The sequence below is a fragment of the Diadema antillarum genome, unplaced genomic scaffold (assembly GCF_040938485.1).
Source record: "Diadema antillarum isolate AM-2024a unplaced genomic scaffold, OU_Dant_1.0 seq00001696_RagTag, whole genome shotgun sequence".
NCBI lineage: Eukaryota > Metazoa > Echinodermata > Echinoidea > Diadematoida > Diadematidae > Diadema > Diadema antillarum.
Window position 1 is genome coordinate 78,035 of NW_027272387.1, and position 20,154 is coordinate 98,188.

General features: G+C 40.2%; 1 protein-coding gene across 1 annotated transcript; it reads left to right on the plus strand.

Moving 5' to 3' along the window:
- Positions 1-4,047: 4,047 nt before the first annotated feature.
- On the plus strand, positions 4,048-9,564 carry LOC139711720 (uncharacterized). Its single transcript, XM_071623578.1, has one exon. The coding sequence runs from the start codon at positions 4,048-4,050 to the stop codon at positions 9,562-9,564; it is 5,517 nt and encodes a 1,838-aa protein (XP_071479679.1).
- Positions 9,565-20,154: the final 10,590 nt, after the last annotated feature.

Genomic DNA, 20,154 nt, shown 5'->3' on the forward strand with positions numbered 1-20,154 from the left:
TGAAAACATGAATTGGGATCTTTTTTCTTTTGTGCAGGTGAATCACAACAAATGCAGACACAGGTCATCAAATTAGCCTACTTTCTTTTCAGACGTGAATAGAGTGATTTGCCAGGTTTTCTTTTCTTTCTTTTTTTGTTTCACTTGTTTTTTCCAACCAGAGAGGACAGTATTTGTAGATTACACAAAACTTGCATTACCCTGCTAGACTCAAGAATCGAACCTAGCAGTAGAAGTGTTTTATATATCACGTATCTGGACAAATGTACAGTAGGCCTACTTTAGTGCCAGTGGACAGCGAGGCAGACATACATTGTACATATAAGTTTTTTGTTTTTTGTTTTTTGTTTTTTGTTGTTTTGTTGTTGTTGTTTTTTTGTTTTGTTTTTTTTTGTTTTTTTGTTTTGTTTTTTTTTTTTTTTGGGGGGGGGGGGGTACCAAGTAAAGGAATGGGTACATGTAACCAGGTCTAGGATTTCTATGTGGGATAAGGTCATGGGAAACCAGACTGAAGTGAAAATCTATTCTAAGTTTAGAAGGGGTGGGTTATATTTGATCTAAAATTGCAGTAGACTCTATTGCTACAAATGTATCCCAGCGCACACTTGGGGATAACAGGGAAAACACTAACTGTTGTAGGCCTAATAAAAACAAGAAATAAATTGACATGTTTTATAATTCTGCCCTAAAAAAATAAACTATACAGAAACATTTTACTTGAGTCAAGAAATATATCATTTTATAAGTAACTCATCCAAAAACAGGAAAAATCACGACATGTGCTTCCAAACATACCCCCCGAGGGCATGGTAGGGGCAACATCGACAAATTTGCATTTGCCCAGACATTTCATACCTGAGTGGAACAAACTTCTAAGCTCTAAAGCGCTCTGTATTTTTTGCCTAACGTTAGAAATAGATTCGAATTTAAGATTTAAATAAGAATCAAATTTACTTTGCCATTTTCCACAAAACAGAATTGTTAATGTTAATAGAAGAGTGATAGACTAGGTAATACATAAATTTGTAGTAACTAGTGGAAACACTGTCATTCGTGCATTGAATGAGTTATTGAGATAGGCGATCGGTCAAAAGTAGGACGATCCCTTGGAATTTCTCCTACCGAACAAATGGATGAGCGATCCACCATTCACATGATACAAGTACTGTAAGTACCTGGTACTGGTACACACTGGTACACACGACTCTATGATCTACATAATATTGACACTTTCTGGCGCATCAACAAACCCACTTCTGTACAGCGACAGAGCTGTGCATGGTTTCGACAAATCCCTGCTAAACCATATTATTGCAAATTATTGTAGGATTTGCACTACACTGACATACCTTTGATCCTTTGATTTTTCAGATGGTTTATAACAAGACGCGAAGTCAGGTTTTATAGCTTTACCATGTACCAGACGTGCCTGGGAAAGACGACGTTGCCCAACCTCTCGCTGGCGCTTCGGCGGGCTTGTCTATCTAGCTTTATGCTCGAGCATGCAGCATGCTGCGCTTGTGGGTCGGTAAAGTGCACGGGGAGCGATTTTTTTTTTCCGTAACCCTAACGCGTCGAAATTGCCCATTGTGTCACTTGAGCAAAGACTATCAGTGTACAAGTTGGTTTTTGTACGCATGTGCGTGGACTTCGCAGTTAGGCGTTGAGTTCGTACTGTTACACAGTATATACAGAGTACCATTGGCATGGTCGTCTGCTAACCACAGAATCAGATTACAACGTGAGAATGGGACGCCGTCCTTCAACCAGAAACATAACAACGGGTTTGTGTGTATGGGTATGTGTATGCGCGTGTGTGAGTGTGTGTTTGTGCGTGTGTGTGTGTGTGTGTGTGTGTGTTTCCACTTCACATGTCATCGCCATCGCGTTCGGCTTTGCCTTAGGTGGTATTTCTGTAGTTTTGTTCGCCGTCTACTGACACTTTTCCTGTGTCTCGCGAGACTTACGTTACTACGATGCATGCAAACTCGACGTCGTCATCAATATCTTGCAAAAAGTAAATTGGAAATCTAATTGAAGCTTGGAATAAATTGTAGGAGCCGTTCCATGCATTTGTTTCATTTGCGCCATCTAGTGTTGAACATAGGAAAAGTCACATGTATGTTGGTTGTTAGGGAGAGAGGAGAGGTGAGGCGCCAGGGTAAGAAAAGAGCTTCAGAGGTGAAGTGAAGACTGCTGTTAGAGATAGGCAGGAAAAGGGTCATGAAGAGCAGAAGGTAGAGAACCAGAGGTAGGGGTGGAAACCTACAAGTTTCCTTTAACCTCTCATTGCTTACGTTGTTTTCTTTGCTCATATTGTGTGATATTTGCCACTTGGTTTGGATCAAAATAAAAGGAAGGGAATTGTTCATTTGACCGCCAGATGAGATCCAAATCTGTGATTACTATCACTGCGTGTGTCGCATGTGAGTACGACAATCAACGGTGTGGTGCACGATGAACAGTGTGTTGGTGCGCAGTACAGCTATTAGGAGGTTTAGGATGCTGTTACATAGCACGGAAGAAACATCGATGTCAGTATATGGGAGCGTGTAAGGTGCCTGTAGGCGTGTGGCTGTTTAGTACGGCGAATACCCCCCTACCGTCTGTGACTGTGTGTACGTGAAACGTCGAGAGTGAAAGGAACAGCTGAAAGGAAGGATGAACATGTGTATTTAATGGTGGACAACATACACAAAGTCACAAGATCACACATAGGACCTCGGCGCGTACATTCTTAGTTAAAGGAAACTTTGGTTAGCTGTTCAGCTGCACAGTTCATGACTCGATGAGTTAAAGGGACAGGTCTAGCAGTAGCAGTTATTACGATTTTGAGTTGGATATTGAGGATCAGAACTGCTAGAAATCTACATTTCAACTCTCAACGAGTCAAGGCATTTATGATGACAGCATAACGTTGGTCACTACCCACCCTCGACGGTCTAACAGAGTAACGTTACATTGAGGCGAGTTCAACTGGAGCCAACACAGAGTCAGATGCAACAAATGGAATGACAATGGCAATGGTTTCAGTGTTTGGATTTGCTAGGTGAACTGCGAGTGTGACTGTGAGTACTTGTACAGGCACTAACAACGTTAGAATACAGTGCAGTGTACATTTTGCCCTGCTGGATAAAGGCAGGCATACGTCTTGTGAAATATTATCGTACTCTATAGAATTAGGTACAGGTACAGAACCTACCTAATAAGATGAGTTCATAAAAGATGAAATAAGCAGTAGAAAACATATTGAGTGAACAAAGCATTCTGTCCAGAGACTGAAATGTGGGACCAAGTCTATGACTCTAAAAGTCTAATGTCAATGATACCAAGGAGAAGGATATGAGACAGGACTTATGTCTGGATATGGTATTTTGGATCTACTATCTGGTATTTGACTACAAGACCCAAGAACTGTACACTCTAGTCAGATGTAGACCTACAGCATATTGTGGAATGGATTGCACATCAACAACAATAGAACCTAAATGAAAAAATGAGAAAGATGATTAGAGAAATGCAAACCAAGGCACATAAATATGGAACAGAATTAGCCTTGAAAGAGGATCATAGTCATAGAGGCAAGGCTGCGCAATGAGGAACAGCTACTGGGTTGCACAGGAAGTAGGTAGAAGACAGGATCAGACTTCAAACAAATAGGAAGGAGGAGGACCATCTATGATATAAGGCAAGATCAGAAGAAGGTTCTACCAGTAGTTGTGAAAGTAAATTGAGAACTTTGCAATACAGATGGGAGAGGTAGCAGATGAAGGATAAGCATCTCGCACATCAGGTCCACATTCAGAGGCAGGATCACTAGTAAATAGTAGGAAGGACGTGAGAGGCTCTCTCGTCTAGAACCTATTTGATCTTCACACACTGGTAAGCTTTGTTGGAGATACACAAATGGAGGAACCAATTCCAAGTTCGAAGTTATTAGATGGTTCACTGCAACCAAGTGTTGTTCTGCAGAGCATGGATCCATGGATGCCAGTAGATTCAGATTTCCCTGGGACAAATTTAGAGACTGAGGAGTCACACGGAGCAATGCCGCCCCCAACGAAGTGTGATGAGGTACATGCTATGGATAGTGTGTCACAAGCATCAGGTAATTCAAAGACCAGCGTGACCAGTGTGCTCATGGAGGCTGCTGGGAGGAAGGCAGAACTGATGGTGAAGTTGGAAGGATTGAAGAGGAGACAGGCCCTCGAAAGGGAGGAACAAGAACTGCTAAGGAGAAAGGAACAAATGGAAGTTGAAATAGAACTTGCTGCAGCTACTGCAAAGGCAGACGCCATGAAGCAGTTTGAAGGACCATTCCCTCGAGCCTTTAATCCCATTCCAGCAACACCAGTGCAAGTTCATAGCCAGACACCAAACCCAATCACAGGCAGTCCTGCAGAAGGAGATTCAAGAGCAGATGTAAATGCGGCCAGTCACTTGACAGAGGTACAGATGCAGCAAAATCAACTCACACAGCTTCTGTTGGAGTGTCATATGAAGTCATCGTTACCACAGAGGAATGTGCAACCCTTTGATGGAAATCCCATGTATTTCCACAGTTTCATGAGGGCATTTGAACATGTGATTGAATCCAAGACTACCGATAACTCAGACAGGCTGTACTTCTTGGAACAGTACACAAGAGGTGAGGCTAATGAAGTTGTGAGGAGCTGTATGTATGGTGACAACCATCAGCAGGCTTTCATCAAGGCAAAGGCATTGTTGGGGAAGAAGTTTGGTAATAAGCATCAGGTCCTCGACAGAATGATGAAGAAAGCTGAAGCTTGGCCAAACGTGAAGAATGAGGATGCTGAAGGATTACAGAGCTACACACTATTTGTGACCGAGCTGAGCAATTTGGCCAAGGACTTGCAGCTTGAACAAGAAATCAATCACACACAGCACATTAAGATGGTGATATCTAAGCTGCCATTCAAGCTTCGAGACAAATGGAGGTACACTGTCGACACCATACAGGAAGTACATGAAGAACCCCTGACATTTGCTGATGTGGTGCGTTTCGTGAGTAGGCAATCACGAATTGTAAACAACCCATTGTATGGTGATATAACAGGAACACCAAAGTCAGGCGAGGGACGTGCTACCCCATCCAAGGCTACTCCTTCAAAACCAAGGCAGAGTTTCAGCACTGTTCTAAAGAATGATGAAAGGAAGAAGTGCTTGTATTGTAACAAGGACAATCATCACCTGACAGACTGCCGAATTTTCACCAAGAAGCCCCATGATCAGAAGGTGCAATTTTGTCGCATGAAGGGTTTATGCTTTGCTTGTCTCCGAGGATCTCATTTCTCCAAGGACTGTAAAGAAAGGTTGAAATGTGAGCTGTGTCAGAATAATCACCCTACAGTGCTACATAGGAATCCTGCACACTCAGATGAGAGGAAGTCTGAAGCTCAGAGCCAGGTAGAGAATGCTGAATCTGAAACAACTCAAAGGAAAGAAAGGGAATCTGACACTGGAGTGCAGTCAACAAGGAATGGAGAAGGAACACGAGTTGTGGAGAACCATACTTGCTCGATGACGAATCGTGGAGTAACAATGGATGCACAGCCAGCCATTATTCCTGTGGTGGTGCGATCAAGGGCAACTGGCAGAGAAGTAAACACATATGCCTTCATTGACAGTGGCAGCAATGGGACATTCTGCACTGAAGCACTGAAGGAAAGGTTGCAGGTTAAAGGAAAGTCAAGGATGATACATCTGCAAACCATGACTGATGAGAAGGTGGTACGAACACACGTATTACATGATCTGGAAATATGCAACATCAACGGGAAAGATGACTTTTCCCTTCCTGAGGTCTATACTAGGGCATCTATACCCGTATCCAAGGACGATATCCCGAGAAAGGTCGATTTGGAGAAGTGGTCGTATCTACAGGAAGTAGAAATGCCAGAGATAGACGCTGAAGTGGACATATTGATAGGAAACAATGTGCCAAAGGCATTTGAGCCCTTGCGAGTCATCAGCAGCCAAGATGGTGGGCCATTCGCGTGTCAATCAAGATTAGGATGGATGGTGTATGGATGTCAGAGGCATGACAATAGGAAGCGACAGTGGATCACCCCGCATAGAGCTCAGGTTAAAGGCTTGGATGACATTCAAGAGAAGTTGAGCAGTCTATACAACACAGATTTTACAGAGCTGCTGTCGAATGACAAGGAGGAGATTTCCGTAGAGGACGAGAAATTTCTGAGAGATGTAGGAAAGACGATCAGGCTTCGTGATCAGCACTATGAGATAGGACTCCCATTCAGAAGGGAGATAGACTTGCCAAATAACAGGCCTCTCGCCGAACAGAGACTTGAACATCTGAAAAGGAAGTTCCAAAGACAGCCTGATTTCCATCAGAAATACAAGGAGTGCATGGAGACAACAATTCAGAGCAGATACGCTGAAAAGATAGGAGAGCAGGAGTTGACAGGGACAAAGGGAAAAGTCTGGTACCTGCCACATCACGGAGTCCTGCACCCACAGAAAGGCAAACTGAGGGTAGTGTACGACTGCTCAGCGCAATATCATGGAGCGTCCCTAAACCACGAACTCCTAAAGGGGCCGGATTTGACCAACAGTCTATTCGGAGTGCTGACAAGATTCAGACTGGGAGAGGTAGCCATCATGGCTGACATAGAGGCAATGTTTTCTCAGGTCCTAGTGCCCAGGGTAGATAGAGATTTCCTGAGATTTTTGTGGTGGAAGGATGGGGACTTTCAACAGCCGCTGATCGAGTATCGTATGTGCGTACATGTGTTTGGCGCTATTTCTTCTCCATCATGCGCAAACTACGCATTGCAGAGAACGGCGGATGAGCATGTGAAGTCATCATTTAGGGATGTAGTAGAAATCATTCACCGTAATTTCTACGTCGATGATTGCTTGTATTCTACCGATTCAGTGGAAAAGGCAATTGAGACGACAGAAGAGCTGACAAAGACGTGTCAAAAGGGGGGATTTCACTTAACAAAGTGGAACAGCAACAAGAGAGAAGTCCTGGAGCAGATCCCAGCTGAGGAGAGAGCGAAGGTTGTCAAGGATTTCAATTTTGAGGAAGGAGGAATGCCAACCGAGAGAGCACTTGGCATGTTATGGCACACAGAAGATGATGCTTTTGGATTCAAAATCCAGATGAAAGAACGACCACCTACTAGAAGAGGAATTCTCTCCACAGTTTGTGCTCTGTTTGACCCCATTGGATGTGTGTCTCCAGTCACATTGCAAGCAAAGCAGCTTCTACAGACATTGTGTCGGCTGGGACTAGGGTGGGATGAACCTATCCCATCAGAGTTGCTGAGGAAATGGCAAACATGGCAACGGGAACTCCCACATCTGTCAGAATTCAAGATGCCTAGATGTCTAATGCCGGGGCCTTTCAGGGCAGCGAAGTCAATCACCCTCCACCACTTTGCCGACGCCAGCGAGAAAGGTTATGGCACTGTATCATACATCAGGACAGTGAACGACCAGGGCGAAGTGAAATGCAGCTTCCTGATGAGCAAGGCAAGAGTAGCCCCTTTGAAGCAGATTTCCATCCCTCGAATGGAGCTAACAGCTGCGACAGTAGCAGTGCGAATCAATCGGCTGGTAAAGGAGGAGCTTGGTGTACATGTACCTGTGGATGACACATATTTTTGGACTGATAGCATGACAGTGCTCAGGTACATCAGAAGTGAGACAGCACGGTTCAAAACCTTTGTGGCAAACAGGATCGCCGTAATTAAAGATGGATCGCGAGTGAACCAATGGCGACATGTCGAATCTGCACTCAATCCAGCTGATCTGTGCTCTAGAGGATGCAGAGTTGCACCATTCCTCAACATGAAACTGTGGAAGGAAGGTCCAGACTTTCTTCATGCAGATGAAAGCATGTGGCCAGCGCAACCAGAGAACTTGGTCATGGCAAGTACAGACGACCCAGAGCTGAAAAGGAAGATTTTGGCTTGTGATGTTGAATGTGACGAGCCATGCCTGAGGGAGACAAAGAGTACCTTTGTGACAAATGCAAAGGAACGTGATGAAACACTTGACCCTGTTGGAAGGCTGTTGTCTCACTACTCAGACTGGACGAGTATGAGGAAGGCAGTGGCATGGATGCTGAAATTGAAAGAAATGCTGAAAATGAAAAAGAGGGGTCAGAGGGATGACACGGGTGAAGCTACAAAGCTGACTACGAAGGATATGGAAAATGCTGAGGAGGCTATTTTCCGCTACGTCCAAGGGCAAGCATTTGCTCCAGAAATTGCAACACTGAGAGGAGAAGAGTCAAAGGTCAATGGGAAAAGAAATGGAGTAAAGAAGTCAAGCTCCATTTACAAGCTTGATCCTACATTTGACAATGGCCTGCTCAGAGTCGGAGGAAGATTGAGTAAGGCAGCCTTGCCTATGGAGGCAAAACACCCATTGATTCTGCCAAAGGGTCACCATGTGTCGGAACTCATCCTGAGAAACATTCATGTGAACTCTGGACATTGTGGGAGGAATTACATTCTCTCCAATTTGCAGCAGAGGTACTACATGCCTGGTGCCAATTCAGCTGTGAGGAAAATGTTGCGAAGATGTGTCATGTGCAGACGACGCAGAGGGCAGCTGATGCAGCAAAAAATGGCAGATCTTCCAAAAGACAGAGTGATGCCAGACAAACCACCGTTTACACATGTTGGTGTGGACTATTTCGGACCAGTGGAGGTGAAGAGGGGACGCAGTATGGTAAAGAGATATGGAGTGATGTTTACTTGCCTTACCATACGTGCTGTACACATTGAAAAGGCAGACTCGTTAGACACAGACTCATGTATTGCTGCCATAAGACGTTTCCAGGCACGCAGAGGAGCGATCAAGGAGATGAGATCTGACAATGGGACCAATTTTGTCGGCGCTGAGAGAGAACTCAGGCAGGCAATCGAGAGCTGGAACTTGGACCAGCTTAATAATGCGCTGTTACAGAGAAACATCCAATGGACCTTCAATCCACCTGGTGGATCTCATCATGGGGGAGTCTGGGAGAGACAGATTAGGACGGTTAGGCAGCTTCTTTTCTCCCTGACGAAGCAGCAAGTCATGAGTGACGAGAGCTTGCAGACGCTATTCTGTGAAGTGGAGAGTATCATCAATAGTCGACCCATCACTAGAGTTTCTGACGACCCAAACGATCTGGAAGCTCTAACACCGAATCATCTGTTGCAGTTGAAGTCTACCCCCCTGCTGCCCCCATCGGTCACTAGGCAGACCGATATCTATGCGAGACGTCGATGGCGACAGGTACAATATATGGCGGACATCTTTTGGAGGAGATGGCTGAAGGAGTACCTGCCGCAACTGCAGGAGAGGCAAAGATGGGTGTGCCGCAACAGAAACATTCAGGTCGGAGATGTTGTGCTCGTCGTCGATGACACGCTACCACGAAACGTTTGGCCGATGGGACGAATTCAGCGAACCATACCTGACAGAGAAGGCCTTGTCCGTCGCGTTGAGGTGAAGACCAAGACTGGTGTTTATCTGCGACCAATCAGCAAGCTGTGTCTCCTTTTAGAGGGAGATTCATGACTGTTTTTGCAGATCTACACATTCGATCGCGATGGAACATTTTGCTGGAATTTCGCGATACTCTCAGTGATCATATGTGTGTAAAAATTGGAGATCCGGATACATATACGCAAGTAAAGGTGATAAGATATTGTGATAACAAATTCTGGTTAGTATAGAGTGTGTTTTGACAATGAGTAATTCCTTTTTTGTATTTTTTTTACATGGAACAAAATTTGTGTCGCGAACCGACAGGAATTCACATTGCGTTTCGTCACAAATCAAGTCAACCAGCTGAAGGGGAACTGATCGTAAAGCTTGGTTTGTGATTGGACCGTGAACAATTTTGTGTCAAGCCTGGACGGACTGTGCGAACAGATATTATGATGTGACTTGGACTCCATGGGATTTGATAGACCAAATGAGGAGCCAATTAGTCACATGAACAATTCGTCAGATGCAAGAGTTGAATTTTGTATGCAAGTACAGTTTCGTTACCTGGTATACATCATTATGTGTTTTGATAAAGCATTGATGTGATTTGTATGCGGTAGTTTTTTATAATTGTATGATTATGCACAGATGGTATTGTCTAGTCATATATAGTGCATTTTGCCATGTGATATGTGATGGATACAGACAAATGCTTAGCAGAATTTGCTTATTTGTTTGGTTGTATTCTTCTTTAACCAGTAATGTAATGAGTAGTATATTGTGTATTTAGCCTATTTTAGAACATTACAAATTCCAAACATGCCAAAAGGGAGACATTCTAAATTTAGGCTTGTTGTTCAAGTGGAAATATTGTCAAATTCAAGATAAGTTATAAGCAAGGGAAGAGATTTTGATTTTTGGCAAAGCATATATAAAGAAAGATGGTATTGATTTTAGTACAGCTGTATACACAAATAGTGTGTTAAAGGTCAGTACATAGTATGATGTTATATACCCGCATAGGTATACATATGTATGCATTTGAGTTATAAGAAGACATGAGAAACGCATATACATGAAAATGTATCTTATGTGTGTCATGGTGACATATGTCATTTTTATTCAGTGGCAAGCAAATTTTCTTACCACAAGTGCCATATTGTAAAGTAAGTAGCATGAGTTTGCTTTCATTATGTTGTTTCGTTATGTTGTATTTGTATTGGCAATCAGTGGAAAGGTGATACAGGTTTTTTAATGCTGTTTTGTATGTACAATTGTATACCGGTATTCAGGTATACTGCAGTGCAAAGCAACTTCACTCTCTAGGCCAAGAGACCATCCAGAGTGAGTCAGTGAATTAAGATGGCTGTGGCATTCACAAGGCTGTAGATAAAGTAGATTATGTTTGTTAGATCTCAAGAGATTCAATAATTTTGTGCAGAAATGACAGAGAAGGTCAGTGCACTTTTACCACAGTGTTTGGTTACTTACACAGTACACTGATGTTGTTCGGGTTGGGTTATGTTGATACATGGTTTGATGGACAATAGTCATTGAAACACGTTTTATTGTTCATGTTTAACCCACTTTAATTACGTTTTGTTTTGTTGTTCCCTTTTTGTGCAAAAATTTGGTGATATACAGTATTGCTCAAAACAGTATTGTTTAGAAATGCAACACTGGAAGGATGCATATTTTTTTTTGAAAGAAATAGGGGTATCTGTAATAAGCATATCAACAGAGTTCATGAGAAATGTATGAATAAGATTTTATATTTTATGTTGATACTTGATATGCATTGGTGCACAGGTATGCAGTATCATCCAGAAGTGGTACAAAACTGTATGTGTGTATGGTTGAATTCCATGCTGTAAATACATTTATGTTTGGATTACATTGTAGATTAAGGGTACAGTGTAGGTCAAATTCAAGCTAATAGATTTGGCAGGTTTAGTTGGTCATTGTACATTTGAAGATGTTATATGTTTCGTTCTGTTTGCTATGCCGGGATGCATACATATTTGACACATTTATGCAAGCTGGGTATAGTATCGAGTGTACAATATGTTTTGTAAACAGCTGGCTTTGGATTTGGCTAAATCTTGAAGTGGTCAACAGTTGTGTTGCAGAAGTATGGGAATACATTTGATGTAGTTTGTTTATGTACATGTTAAAGGTATAAGTGGACTGCAGGTATGATGTATATTTGTTGTATCATGGGTTACAATTAGCAAACTCATGGTTGCAAATAAGGAAGGAACAGAAGAGGCGTGGCAGTTAACGTTTTAGTGTTTATTACAGAACTGTCTGTCTCCAGACATGCACTCATAGATATATAAGAACAGTTTCAACAAGTGGATTGTTGGAATGCATGCTGACACTTGAGGCACATGCATACATTAGGCTACACAGAGGTTACATAATGAATGTCAGGGTGTTTAGACACTTTATGAATATGTGATGTTCTTCTGTAAACACAACAATATTCAATTTTGTCCTTGCCATTGTTGCCAGTGAAAGGTGACTATTTTTGCATCAAAGACATGTTTTATAGGCTTACATGTGTAGCACAAGGTTGTATGTGTAAGGGGTTGTTGTAGTTTGATAGTATGTAGCATATTTTCGAGTTAGCGTTGTTTATTGTGGTCAATAGATTGTTGGGTGGCAAGAAGGAACATTAATGTGATTAATGATGGTGGTAGGTTTTGGTAATTTTAAAAAGGGGTTACCCTCTTTTGAAAATTAAGGGGCCGGTATGTAGGAGCCGTTCCATGCATTTGTTTCATTTGCGCCATCTAGTGTTGAACATAGGAAAAGTCACATGTATGTTGGTTGTTAGGGAGAGAGGAGAGGTGAGGCGCCAGGGTAAGAAAAGAGCTTCAGAGGTGAAGTGAAGACTGCTGTTAGAGATAGGCAGGAAAAGGGTCATGAAGAGCAGAAGGTAGAGAACCAGAGGTAGGGGTGGAAACCTACAAGTTTCCTTTAACCTCTCATTGCTTACGTTGTTTTCTTTGCTCATATTGTGTGATATTTGCCACTTGGTTTGGATCAAAATAAAAGGAAGGGAATTGTTCATTTGACCGCCAGATGAGATCCAAATCTGTGATTACTATCACTGCGTGTGTCGCATGTGAGTACGACAATCAACGGTGTGGTGCACGATGAACAGTGTGTTGGTGCGCAGTACAGCTATTAGGAGGTTTAGGATGCTGTTACATAGCACGGAAGAAACATCGATGTCAGTATATGGGAGCGTGTAAGGTGCCTGTAGGCGTGTGGCTGTTTAGTACGGCGAATACCCCCCTACCGTCTGTGACTGTGTGTACGTGAAACGTCGAGAGTGAAAGGAACAGCTGAAAGGAAGGATGAACATGTGTATTTAATGGTGGACAACATACACAAAGTCACAAGATCACACATAGGACCTCGGCGCGTACATAAATCATAATCAAAGTATTATATATACGTAGCGACACGTAGCGGTAGGTTAGTGAAGCAACCTTCTTTGTCAAATTTGTAATCTGCTATTTACATGTAGATTAACGTCTGTATATCTTTTCATTTTACTCATGTTTGTATTCTCATATACACTATAATATTGTATATCTTTTGTGTCATGTGTAATCTTTGTGTATTGTATTCACTGGTTTGTTACATTGTTATTTATACTCTTTGTTTGTACTCTCATACCCCGAGAGGGGGTCGAAAGAGTCAATAAAAGTAACAAAATTCACAAATATTTAGGTCTACAGCTGCAGCGATTGATATTGTTAACATTGATCATGTTTATTAAGGCAAGCCCCACAAAATCAGATTCGAAGAGGACATTAGTTGGTCTTGGGTAACATGGATGAACTCCTAGGTTAATTTGGGTTTATCCTCCAACTTCATGATGATTCAGAAAGGCGCAGTATAGGCTCCTTTTTACTTCAGGTTCATGTATATCAAGGTATATGATTACATTCTCATGCAATAAAATCCATGATGAAGATGGGGGAGGGAAGAGAAACTGCGGGAGGGGGGGAGCTAGTAATCATCGATTTTGATCGATGAAATCTCTCTATAAATATTTTAATTTAATCACCTTAAAAAAGGAATTTTGGATCGGCATTAAAAATCAAAACATGTACAAAACTGCTCTCACGGTATCACGGTTTGAATTGCTCTATCAATAATTTTTTGATGTTCACTTTATCATTGCAAACTCTATAGTCCTTCTCATCACTTACCATCGTCACCTCTACCACCACGACCATCACTGAAGGAAACCAAAAACCCAAAAGGAAATGTGGATTGAGTGAAAGCAGCAACATTAGTAGAACACATCAGTGAAAGTTTAAGGAAAATCGGGCAATCGATGCAAAAGTTATGAATTTTTTAAGTTTGGATGTTGGAACCACTGGATGCATGACATCATGTGTGGGCAACAACATAAAGAAAATATAAAGAAAACAAACATGTTTTCTTTTTTCTTGAGTAATGGAAGAGCATTTGATTAACCACTTTCAGAAAATATCGGGGGAATGATACCCTTAACATAAGTCAGTATCAATTAAGTTGATGGAATGTATAATTTCGTTGATTTTTTTGGGTGGAATTCTCTTCATATTTTCTTTACATTGTTGCCCATCATGGTCTCTAGTAGTCTCTTTATTCAGTGATTACAACACAAAAAATATAAAAACGAAAAACTTTGCATCGATTGTCCGATCTCAAACTTTCACTGATGTATAATGCTAATGTTGCTGCGTTCACTTAATCTATATTGGTCTTTGAGTTTTGGTTTCCTTTGATATCAACCAATCATCACTACCATCATTACATTTATTAGATTACCATGCACGACCATAAACATCATTGCTATCATTTCACAACTGGATATCATCTTATCATCATCACCACGATTATCACTCGTATTACCATCGTATACATATCACCACAAGCAATATATCTTCCACCACTATCAACACTTTTTTCCATGTCAACAACAACTTCACGAAATCTCTTTCAAAGTTTTCAGCATCATCATCATTATCATAAGTCTAAATAAGAATTGCGACTGCCAATATATTCATTCTCGATCCCTCCCTCCAATGCCCACATGGCCTATTAGCACCCGTAATTGAAATGATGAAGAGAAACGATTGAATATTAAAACACTGATTTGTTGGTTTGTTTGTTTGTTTGTTTGTAAGAACACTAGCCGCATTCACACGTACAAAATAGCTGGTTACCGAGCGCGCTCCAAAACTCGAGAGTTCTTGTTATACTCGCAACTTTTTATAAACTTCATGATCGATATATTATAGAAACAAACACCAGGCTTTATTTGGTATCAGATTCCCAGGTGGGTTCATGACTTTAAATGTGTATAAACCATTTGTTGTCGACTGACACCCAAAAAGGGAAGACATGCGTGATTTGTTGTCTGAAGTCGTGCAGTATCGTACACATAAAAAGTGATGAGATATTAGAGCTGTGATAGAAGTTTACCAGTATATGAAGTTTATCAATATCAGCATAGCCATAATTATGTTTACTCTGTGAGAGAGAGAGAAAAAAAATCAAACCCACAGCTCCGATTCTCAAGTAAAACACATTTGTAGAAGAGATTTGAAACGATCGTTTTATAGTGTGTTATTTGGCACAAAATAATTTCACTTATTTTTAATAATATTAATCGATAATAATATTAATCGATAACCACATGAAAATCAATTTGCCCGATATTAGCCAAATATAAGATCTTTTCATTAAGTTGGAGCAACGAGCAGTAGTTCAGAGTCACAGAGGCTACTTTCGAGTTTTTATGAAATACATTCATAGGAAACTGATAACTATAAGTTTGAACGATGATAGCATCCAAAATATCATGGTTACAGTTCGTTATTGAGAAGGTTCGTTATTCAGAAGGTTCTTTATTCCGAAGGTTCGTTCTTCCAAAGATTCGTTATTCCGAAGGTTAATTATTCCGAAGTTTCGTTTTCCAAAGGTTAATTAATCCGAAAATGAAACAAAGCTCGTTATTCCGAAGGTTCGTTACAGACCCTATTTCATTGTCGGATCAATGAACCTTCGGAATAAAGAAACCTATTTCATTTTCGGATTAGCGAATCTTCGGAATAACGAACTCTATTTCATTTTCGAATAAGCGAGCCTTCAGAAAGCGAACCCTATTTTTTTCGGATAAACGAACCTTCGGAATAACTAACCTGCGAAATAACGTCACAAATGTTCGGAATAACATACCCTATTTGATTTTCGGATTAACGAACCTTCGGAATAACGAATATCTGAAACACGCAAATACTTAGAGGTTTGTTAACCCTAAATTCAAGAAAGGTTCGTTAATCCGAATATTTGTGACGTTATTCCGAAGGTTCGTTAGTCCGAAAATAAAAGGTCGTTTATTCGAAAATGAAATAAGGTTCATTATTCCGAGATTCGTTAATCCCAAAATCAAACAAGGTTCTGGAACGGGTCATAAGACTTTTTTTGAACGTTCTTAAAACGTTTTCAAACGTTCTAGAGGGTTTTCAAAAGTTATCTGGATGTCTTTAACGTCCAAACGTTTTTCTGTCGGTCCTTAAAACTTTAGAAAGTTATTTTAGTGTTATCTTACCGTTTAAAAAAACGTTTTTATAACGTCCGATTGAAACGTTTAAATACGTCGAAAACCTTCCACCAGAAGACGTTCTGAAAAAGTTTTGACAAAACGTTCAAATAACGAACTTGGAATGTTTCAAGAACGTTTACAAAACGTCTTTGTGTTAGCTGGGTTAAGACGTAAAATTCAAGTCAGTTTTGAGACGTATTATTCACTTCATATTTACGACGTATTAGTGAAATAACATTTACTCTGCTTTGCAACCTATTTACCACGTCATATTAATGACGTGACGTTAAATTTACGTCAGTTTTGCGACGTCTTTGTGACTTCATATAATAAGGCCTACGAATTATAACTTTATAGAATTATATCAGTTTGCGACATATGCTGTCGTCAGAACGACGACAATTTCACGTCAGTCAACTGTCAAAAATAAGATTTTTTTTTACTCAAATGGAAGACATAGAGAGACGTCATTATCTAGACTTATAGAAAGGCGTAATAACTCTCGTTGTTTGCGGTAAATAAGCAGAGTAAACAGACGCTATTTAGACGTCTCAAACTGACGCCAATAAGTCGTATTGTTGTTTGAAGATATCTAAAAGACGTCATGTTTGTGACGTCTTTCTGACGTCTGGTTGGTTATACGAAGACGTTGTAAAGACGCGTAGATTACTAATTTAAAGTCTTATAGACGTTAATAAACACAGATACTTGACATCATATAAACGTTTCAAACTGACGTGAATATGTCGTATTTTTCAAACTGACGTCAATATGTCGTATTTTTGCTCAAATAAAAGTTGTCCCAAAGATGTCATTGGCGGTCATTAGATTCGTCTAAATGACGTGTAAATCACAATTCTAAAGACAAGATTTACGTCAGAATAACGTCATGAGCACGTCATCTACACGTTAATTCATGCCTTTTTGATGTATATTGGAAAAGAAAAAAGGAAGACGTCTGAAAGACGCCCTTTTCACGAAAACTATGTAAACAAAGAAAATGGACGTGATTTTGACGTCATTCTTTTGATCGTGGGCGGTTAAGGTCTAATAAAGCGCATGTGAGTACCGCAAAGTACAACCATGATACAAATCTGGGTCCTAGCTGACATTTGGACGTTTCTAAACGTTCTTGAAACGTTCCGAGTTCGTTACTTGGACGTTTTGTCAAAACATTTTCAGAACATCATTTTTCTGGAAGGTTTTCGACGTATTCAAAACGTTTCAATTGGACGTTATAAAAACGTTTTTTTAATCGTTAAAATAACAAGAAACCTTTCTAATTTTTTCAGGACCGACAAAAAAACGTTTGGTCGTATAGACATCCAGATAACTTTTGAACAAAAAACGTCTTATGACCCATTCCAGAACCCTGTTTGATTTTTGGATTAACGAACCTTCGCAATAACGAACCCTATTTCATTTTCGAATAAACGAGCCTTTGGAATAGAAACCCTGTTTTATTTTCGGACTAACGAACCTTCGGAATATGTCACAAATGTTCGGATTTACGAACCTTTCTTGAATTAAGGGTTAACAAACCTCTAAGTATAGGGAATTTGTGTGTTTCGGATATTCGTTATTCCGAAGGTTCGTTAATCCGAAAATCAAAAAGGGTATGTTGATCCGAACATTTGTGGCGTTATTTCGCAGGTTTGTTATTCCGGAGGTTCGTTTGTCCGAAAAAATAGGGTTCGCTTTCTGAAGGCTCGTTTATTCGAAAATGAAATAGGGTTCGTTATTCCGAAGGTTCGCTAATCCGAAAATAAAATAGGGTTCGTTATTCAGAAGGTTCATTGATCCGACAATGAAATAGGGTCCATAACGAACCTTCTGAATAACGAACCTTTGGAAAACGAAACTTCGGAATAACGAACCTTCGGAATAAAGAACCTTTGGAATAACGAATCTTTGGAATAACGAACCTTCGGAATAAAGAACTTTCTGAATAACGAACCTTCTCAATAATGAACTGTAACCATGATATTTTGGGTGCTATCATCGTTCAAACTTATAGTTATCAGTTTCCTATGAATGTATTTCATACAAACTCGAAAGTAGCCTCGGTGACTCTGAACTAATGCTCGTTGCTCCAACTTAATTAAAAGGTCTTAAATTTGGCTTATATCGGGCAAAATGATTTTCATTTGGTTGTCGATTAATATCATTGAAAATAAGTGAAATTATTTTGTGCCAAATAACACATTATAAAACGATCGTTTCAAATCTCTTCTACAAATGTGTTTTACTTGAGAATCGGAGCTGTGGGTTTGATTCTTTCTCTCTCTCTCTCTCTCTCTCTCACCTAGTAAACATATGGCTATGGTGATATTGATAAACTTCATATACTGGTAAACTTCTATCACAGCTCTAATATCTCATCACTTTTTATGTGTACCATACTGCACGACTTCGAGACAACAAATCACGCATGTCTTCCTTTTTGGGTGTCAGTCGACAACAAATGGTTTATACACATTTAAAGTCATGAACCCACCTGGGAATCTGATACCAGTTAAAGCCAGGTGTTTGTTTCTATAATATATCGATCATGAAGTTTATAAAAAGTTGCGAGTACAACAAGAACTCTCGAGTTTTGGAGCGCGCTCGGTAACCAGCTATTTTGTACGTGTGAATGCGGCTAGTGTTCTTACAAACAAACAAACAAACAAACAAACAAATCAGCGTTTTAATATTCAATCGTTTCTCTTCATCATTTCAATTACGGGTGCTAGGCCATGTGCGCACTGGAGGGAGGGATCGAGTATGAATATATTGCCAATCGCAATGCTTATTTAGACTGATGATAATGATGATGATGCTGAACTTGAACTTTGAAAGAGATTTCGTGAAGTTGTTGTTGATGGATTGATGACATGGAAAAAAAGTATTGATAGTGGTGGAAGATATATTGCTTGTGGTGATATGTATACGATGGTAATACGAGTGATAATCGTGGTGATAAGATGACATCCAGTTGTGAAATGATAGTAATGATGTTTATGGTCGTGCATGGTAATCTAAAAAGCAATGATGGCAGTGATGATTGGTTGATATTAAAGGAAACCAAAACACAAAGACCAATATGGATTGAGTAAACGCAGCAATATTAGCATTATACATCAGTGAAAGTTGAGGAAAAATCGGGCAATCGATGCAAAGTTTTTAATTGTTATATTTTTTGTGTTGTGATCACTGAATAAAGAGACTACTAGAGACCAAGATGGGCAACAATGTAGAGAAAATATGAAGAGAATTCCACAACAACAACAAAAAATCGATAAGATTATACATTCCATCAACTTAATTGATACTGACATAATTTACGTTAAGGGTAGTAATCATTCCCCCTACTTTCTGAAAGTGGTTAATCAAATGCTCTTCCATTACTCAAGAAAAGTGAAAACATGTTTGTTTTCTTTATATTTTCTTTATGTTGTTGCCCACACATGATGTCATGAATCCAGTGGTTCCAACATCCAAACTGTAAAAATTCATAAATTTTGCATCGATTGCCCGATTTTCCTTAAACTTTCACTGATGTGTTCTACTAATGTTGCTGCTTTCACTCAATCCACATTTCTTTTAGGGTTTTGGTTTCCTGCAACGATGGTCGTGGTGGTAGAGGTGACGATGGTAAGTGATGAGAAGGACTATAGGGTTGGCAATGATAAAGTGAACATCAAAAAATTATTGATAGAGCAATTCAAATCGTGCTAGAGCAATTTTGCACATGTATGGACTGGGAAAATGAATTAATTTTGATGGAAATAGCACATCTTTTGAGTTTTAAATGCCGATCCAAAATGCCTTTTTAAAGCTGATTAAATATTTATAGAGAGCTTTCATCGATCAAAATCGATGATTACTAGCTCCCCCCCCCCCCCGCCTCCCGCAGTTTTTCTTCCCTCCCCCATCTTCATCATGGATTTTATTGCATGAGAATGTAACCATGTACGTTGATATAATGAACCTGAACTAAAAAGGAGCCGATACTACGCCTTTCTAAATCATTGTGAAGTTGGAGAGGATAAACCCAAATTAACCCAGGAGTTCATCCA